This window comes from Rhinatrema bivittatum, chromosome 16 (genome assembly GCF_901001135.1).
Source record: "Rhinatrema bivittatum chromosome 16, aRhiBiv1.1, whole genome shotgun sequence".
Taxonomy (NCBI): domain Eukaryota; kingdom Metazoa; phylum Chordata; class Amphibia; order Gymnophiona; family Rhinatrematidae; genus Rhinatrema; species Rhinatrema bivittatum.
In genome coordinates this window covers 47,646,516-47,654,168 of record NC_042630.1, presented here as the reverse complement: position 1 = coordinate 47,654,168, position 7,653 = coordinate 47,646,516, and the positions used below count along the sequence as shown (strand labels likewise).

General features: G+C 43.1%; 1 protein-coding gene across 1 annotated transcript; it reads left to right on the top strand.

Annotated features, from left to right (window-relative positions):
* Positions 1-4,113: 4,113 nt before the first annotated feature.
* On the top strand, positions 4,114-5,052 carry LOC115077630 (olfactory receptor 5B12-like). Its single transcript, XM_029579925.1, has one exon. It carries the CDS (start codon positions 4,114-4,116, stop codon positions 5,050-5,052), a length of 939 nt encoding a protein of 312 aa, XP_029435785.1.
* The last annotated feature ends 2,601 nt before the right edge of the window (positions 5,053-7,653 follow it).

Below are 7,653 nucleotides of genomic sequence, written 5' to 3'. Positions count from 1 at the left end.
ATTTTTGTATGCAATTTGCATGCACAATTTAGCATTTTCTTTGCCAAAAATGGTACATCGCTAATGAACAGTAATATTTTGCACTTCAGCTAATTAGCATGCAACATGAACTAAATTACAGGTGACAATGACATGTCAGGGACTGCACAGACGTTAAAGAAAATGCCGTGCTCCTCAATTCAATAATATTTAAATGAGCTGGTGCCATGAGAAATCTTCCTGTGGGTGTCAGCTCATTTTGGGGAAACTTTTCACCATTTGATCCAATGGCCTTGTTGGTTAAGGTTCAATGATGTCATTACATCAATGAATTCCAAGCCTCACTGGTCAGGGCACAGGGAGCGGTACACAGAAACACGTTTTGGACAGGTCAGAAAAGGAAGGATGACAAAAAGCCTGCCAAAATGCAGAGTTTGAGAAATCCTTTCAGGAAAGTAGAAAGCGTTTTACCTGTTGTTCTAGACTGGTTGTACAGCTTTGCAAAGCTTGCTTGAGGTGCACACAACTAGAGACCATGATAGGAAAATAAAACATAAAAAAACCCCCACAAATGCAATGTCTATCAAAAACTGGGCTTATTGAAAAAGAATGGGAAAAGAGAGAAAAAAATAACAACATGATGGATGCTAAAAAATGAACTCTTAAAGGTGAATTTTAAAAGTTCAATGTGCACATTATTTAGGGGATGAGCAAATAAGTCAAGCTCGCATGTGCATACTGGGGTAGATTTTTAAAAAAAGCGTGTTCGCGTACTTTTGTTTGCGCACCAGGCGCAAACAAAAGTACGCTGGATTTTATAAGATATGCGCGTAGCCGCGCATATCTTATAAAATCCTGGATCGGCGCGCGCAAGGCTGCCAATTTTGGGCAGCCGGCGCGCGCCGAGCTGCGCAGCCTGTCTCCGTTCCCTCCGAGGCCGCTCCAAAATCGGAGCGGCCTCGGAGGGAACTCTCTTTCGCCCTCCCCTCACCTTTCCCTCCCTTCCTCTACCTAACCCACCCCCCCGGCCCTATCTAAACCCCCCCCTTACCTTTGTCCGTAGATTTACGCCTGCGAGAAGCAGACGTAAATCTACGCGCGCCAGCGGAGTGCTGGCGTGCCGTGCTCCGACCCGGGGGCTGGTCCAAAGGCCTGGACCACGCCCCCGGGCTGGCGCCAAGCCCCCAAAATGTCACGTCATCGGGTCCCGCCCCCAACACGCCCCCTTCCGAAATCCCCGGGACCTATGCGCGTCCCGGGGTTCTGCACGCGCCGGCGGCCTATGGAAAATAGGCGCGCCAGCGCGCAAGGCCCTGCTCGTGTAAATCCGGGCGGATTTACGCGAGCAGGGCTTTGAAAATCCGCCCGACTGTATTTTAAAAAACACAAAAAATGGCGCCAGCTGTCCATTGCTCCTACTATTTGATAGGGGCCGGCCAATGGCACCGATAGCCCCTGTCACATGGTAAGGGCAAAGGGCCATCAGCGCCATTTTGATTAGTGTCTGGCAACGGCCCAAGAGGGGGAGATGTCTCCCGGGACCCCGCTGGACCATCAGGGACTTTTGGTAAGTCTTGGCAGGTCAGGAGGATGAGGGGTTGCAATGAATTCAATTTGAAGGGTTGGGGTGGGTTTTGGGTTTTTTTTTTGTTTTGTCTACAGAGTTCCTTTCCTCAGCCTAGGGGAGTTTCAGTTGAACCTCCACATTCACACTTGATATAGCTCCTGTCAATCTCCTTAATATTCTTCAAACAGCCATATTTGATTCAAAGTTTGGTGAGTTGTCAGCCCAGTCCTTTCTTTGTCTCCTGTGTTGTCCTCTTGGTCTCGCCTATATTTCCAGAGCTTGACCATGTTTTGCTGTCATCACCCCAGAGTGCTCTCTGCTGACTTTCCTCTCTTTTGCCCTTTATTGTGGACTCTAGTACTAAATTAGCTTTCCCTTTATTAATATGTAAATGAAATATAATGGAATGCCATCCCTTATTCAAAGCCTGCTCTCTTGTTCCCTTTCTGAAGATCTTTAGCTTTCTCTGTTATCATCTTTCCTAAGGAATGAATCATAGCAAGTTCCTGAATGCTCACATCTTGAAGTGGTACTTGCTGGATTTTCTTTTCATTAATTTCAGTGTTTAGGCCCTATTTAAAAAAACAAAATGCTTTTTCACCAGGGACAGAATAGGATAAGCCTTTTGGCCCAGAAAATGCTTTCTCTCACTTGAAGATAAGAGCCTTATTTATTTATTTATTTATTTATTTATTTATTTATTTATTGATCGGATTTGTATTTTGCATACATACAAAATAGTTTGAGGTAGATCACATATTCATTTATTTATGTGTTTGTTTTTATTTACTGGTGTTCGATTTACACATCACATCGGTTTACATGTAACTTGAAGGTGCAAGAGGAAAGGTATTTCCTTTTGCCAGGTACAAAACAATTAGAGAAAAGTAAAATGACGTTATAGTGGTAACATGAATAAAAAACAGTGCTAGTAATGGCAAACATACATATCAAACATACATAATTAAAGCAAATGAATAAAAGTTATAAAACACGTGTAGACTATGCATGGGCTCTTCTGAAGCTAAGTCAAAAGGCAACAAGGACCTAGGAGGTCGTCTGAAAGGTCTGAGGAAAGAGAAATATCTTTAGTGCCTTTTTAAAAGGCAAACCATGGCTGGCAGCAAGTCAGGGAGGGTGCTCTGTAAATGTGGGCCAGCAACTGACAACGCACTCTTTCTGGTTTGAGCCGGCTTAACCATGGGGATATCAAGCAGGTTTTTATTTGAGCAACGAAGCTGCTGTACTGGTGGATTTAGTTGGTGGATGAAATCATTGGGAACCTCTCCACTTTAAACTGAAGGCTTGGACCACAGGTAATTGGAAGGTTATGTGTCACAATGTTAGAAAATCAACAAGCACTCTGAGCATTGACACTAGGAGAAGGAGAATCAACTTAAGCTGTGTCAGTAGAGGATCAATGTAGTTGGTTTTGTGTATTTTATGAATGTTTTAATTGGGGTGATCTGCTTAGAGCCAAGATTAATGTGGAATATAAATGTTTTTAAATAAATAAAATAAACACATAATTGAATGAACAGCCAATACCTTTCCAATGTGTTTAATGTGACACCTGATGAGGTGTGTATAAGTAACTTTCAATACTGGCCATATATTGCAGCACCTGTAAACATAGAAACATGAAGGCAGAAAAAACCACATGGCCCTACCAGTCTGCCCATCTGTCCAATTAATTTAGTATTATAATTCTCATCACTTCCATAGAAATCCCCTCTATTTATCCCATGCTTTCTTGAATTCAGATAATGTTTTTTGTCCACTGGGTGGCTGTTCCACACATCCACCACCCTCTCTGTAAAGAAATATTTCCTAAATTACTCCTGAGTCTACCCCCTTTCAACCTTACCTCATGATCCCTCATTCCAGAACCTCTTTTCTATTAAAAAAAGATTCACCTCCTGTGCGTGGAAACCTTTGGGATATTTGAATGTCTCTATCATGTCTCCCCTATCTCACCTTTGCTCTAGGATATACATGTTTAGATCCTTAAGTCTGTCCCCATATTCTTTAGAACAAATACTGAATCCATCCTATTTATATTTTTTGTACACAGTATTCCCAGTGAGGTCTCACCAGGGACCTATACAGGGGCAATGCCACCTCCCTTTTTCTGCTGACCATTCCTCTCCCTGTGCTGCCAAGCATCTTTATGGCTTTTACCACCTGTTTGACCATCTTAATTTCATCAGATCCTGCTCTTCCTTTGCGCTTAGAAGAATTTCACCTCCAATACTGCACCTTTCCCTTGGGTTTTTGCATCCTAAATGCATTACTCTGCAGTTTTTAGCATCAAATCTTAGCTGCCACACCTTTGACCTTTCCTTAAGCTTCACTAGATCCCTCCTCATATTTTCCACTCCTTCCTGCTGACCATCCTGTTACTGATTTTGGTATCTTTGGTAAAAAGACAAACCTTCCCTGACAACACTTCCATTATGTCACTCACAAAAATGTTGAAAAGATCCAGTTCAAAGACTGATCCCTGACATCTGTACTTAACATATACATAATTTCTTATTTCTTTTTATACCTCCAAGACAAAAGCAATGGACCCAATGGATGTGGAAAATATGACAATGGTGAGAGAATTCATTATTCTGGGACTTTCGGATAATCCCAAGCTGCAGGTTCCTCTCTTCCTGGTCTTCCTGCTCATCTACCTGATCACCCTGCTGGGGAACCTTGTGATTATCACAGTGACCTGTGCTGACCCCCGCCTGCACACTCCTATGTACTCCTTCCTCAGTAACCTCTCTCTCACGGACATCTGCTGCACATGCACCATCACCCCAAAACTGCTGAGGATCTTTATCACAGGGGATAAGACCATTTCCTATGTTGGGTGCATGGTACAGTTCTATTTCTTCATGGGCTTTGCCTGCTTTGAGATCTTCCTCCTTACTGCCATGGCTTACAACCGCTATGCTGCAGTCTGTGACCCTTTGCACTATTCACTCATCATGAATCAGAGAGTCTGTGTCCTATTGGTTGCAGCTTCCTGGATCACCAGCTTTTTTAATTCTATGACTTTCACAGCTTTTATAATTCGTCTTTCATTCTGTGACTCTAATGTGATTGACCATTACTTTTGTGAGCTCATACCACTGTTAAAGCTTTCCTGCACTGATACAGCTGGCCCTGAAAACATAATCATTATTGATGCCACATTGATAGCATTGCCTGCCTTCCTTGTGACTCTCATATCTTACATCTACATCATCTCAGCCATCCTGAGGATCCGCTCTGCAGAGGGGAAGCGTAAAGCCTTCTCCACCTGCTCCTCTCACCTCACTGTTGTCTCTGTGTATTATTTGCCAGCATTTTGCATTTATCTGAGACCCAACTCAACATACTCCCAAGAGCAGGGTAAAATCCTGTCCGTGCTGTACACGACTGTCACCCCCATGCTGAACCCCGTCATATACAGTCTGAGGAATCAGGAGGTAAAAAATGCATGGAGGAAAGTCTTAGGGAAACAGTTCTAAGACACAGCCCCCAATTTCCTGCAATGAGGGTAGCTCCCCCTCAGGTAACACAGATTTAATGCCACCAAGGGAAGGGGTGTGATGCAACAGAAGAACAACCCCCACCTGTACCTGAGGGTAAAGGCAGATGGATTGGGGGTTATGGGTTACCTTGTAACCACTGGGATAGGTCACCCCTGTGCCCACCTGCTTCACATCTTCTTTTTCCTTACTGGGATCCTCCTGTTTCCACCCTATTCTTGGTAACTGGGTACTGCGAACAATTACCACACCCAGTAAGAACTTTATGCTTTTTTATTGATAGCATCACTGAATTCAGGCATTAACAGGGGGGGGAGGTGGTGGTGGAGGATAATACAGCAGAAAGAAACAGAAAGGAACAGCAGTAGGAAACTAACCCTGAAGTAAAGTGTATAAATATCAGTGTCAGTAATATAGTTATGAAACACAATAAATCTCTCAAATCGTGGCTATTATGTCCTGAAAATAGAGCAATGCAGTGGGCAGCATCTGAAAATGTAAAAGAATATGTGTCAGCAGTTGTCCTAAAGACGCAGGAATCAGATATTCGTTAACAAAGAAATTAAGATAAGTACATTAATAGCATTTGGTAGCGCTTGATAGCGTGTTCACTTATTTGTTTGTGGGAATGTTTTTAACTTTTAAAGGAAATTATTTTTCATGATAAAAAATTGGGAATAAGTAAATGACGTGACATCTAGTGCCTAAAACATAAAACTGGTTGAAGCTCATTGCGAACAAGAGCCTGAAGACTGTTTTTATGAGAGCTCTTCTAGTTCTGATACTAATTCCCTTAAAATAATAAAGTGTTAGGATGTTATATCATAAAGGGTAATTCCTCATAAGCTTTCTTTATTTAGATAGTAATATAGTTATGCCAATTATGTCATAGAAGTGAATAACGTTGAAAACCTTTAGCGACGGCAGCTAGCTAGTATTTAAGTAACGGGTACCCTGGAAATGAATGCACTTCATAGTTACAGTTACTATTTGTGCACTTAAAGCAAACTGGTGGGGACCAGACTGTTCTAAGAAGGCAGGAAATGGAAAACCAGGTGAACACTGCAGGTCCTAACAGAACGTCTGTGTCACTGAAGCCAACATCAAGCAACTTCCCTTTTGTTTTTTGTTTTATTTTATTCAAGCAACTTCCCTCGCTAGAAACTATTATCAATCATCCATAAAGTCATTCACAACATCACTCCACTGGACCTTAGGATTCCTCTACAATCTCATGTCTCCTCCCGTCTGCTGAGATTAGCACAGAGAGGCACCTTATAGGCACCACCTATCAAAACAACATTAAGTAAAAGAGCTCTTTCCACGGCGGATCCCAAACAGTGGAACTCGCTCCCACCTGACCTCAGCCTGGAACAATGCCCAACCACGTTCAAAAAAAGACTCAAGACCTGGTTATTCTGTCAAGCCTTCTCTTAACAATACTCAGCTTCCACAGCTCCCTCGGACCGCCTTTACCCAGAGCAACCCCTTAAGTACCCGTTAACTTATTATATATAGCTATAATTGTTTTATATAGCTATAATTATTTTATATAGCTATAATTGCACCTTCCTTCTACCCCTCTCGCAGTCAACCTTCCTCATTCTAGTTGGCTTAGGCCACACTGGATCATTTCCCTCACCTTGTCACTCCTTGTTCTACCATGTTATTTTGTTTCCAAGTTATTTTCTTCCTTGTTCACTGTAAGACATATCTCATGTCATTTTATTGATGGTTGAAATGTAAACCGAAGTGATTAGTAACTCTGTTACCTGAACCTCAGTATAAAAAAGCTTTAAATAAATAAATAAATAAATAAATAATTAAATAAATATTGCCCTTGAAGATGTGTGGTGAGCCGAAGTTCTCCTTGAAGAGGCAGTTTGTAGAAAATTGCATTATTTTTTTCTCTTCTTCGGATTCAATTAAAGGTTAAGTATCTGCTAGGGATGTGAATCGTTTTAGGATGATTAAAATTATCGTCCGATAATTTTAATATCGTCTTAAACCGTTATGGAACACAATACAATACAGATTCTAACGATTTATCGTTATAAATCGTTAGAATCGTGAGCCGGCACACTAAAACCCCCTAAAACCCACCCCCGACCCTTTAAATTAAATCCCCCACCCTCCCGAACCCCCCCCAAATGACTTAAATAACCTGCGGGTCCAGCGGCGGTCCGGAACGGCAGCGGTCCGGAACGGGCTCCTGCTCCTGAATCTTGTTGTCTTCAGCCGGCGCCATTTTCCAAAATGGCGCCGAAAAAATGGCGGCGGCCATAGACGAACACGATTGGACGGCAGGAGGTCCTTCCGGACCCCCGCTGGACTTTTGGCAAGTCTCGTGGGGGTCAGGAGGCCCCCCACAAGCTGGCCAAAAGTTCCTGGAGGTCCAGCGGGGGTCAGGGAGCGATTTCCCCCCGCGAATCGTTTTCGTACGGAAAATGGCGCCGGCAGGAGATCGACTGCAGGAGGTTGTTCAGCGAGGCGCCAGAACCCTCGCTGAACGACCTCCTGCAGTCGATCTCCTGCCGGCGCCATTTTCCGTACGAAAACGATTTGCGGCGGGAAATCGCT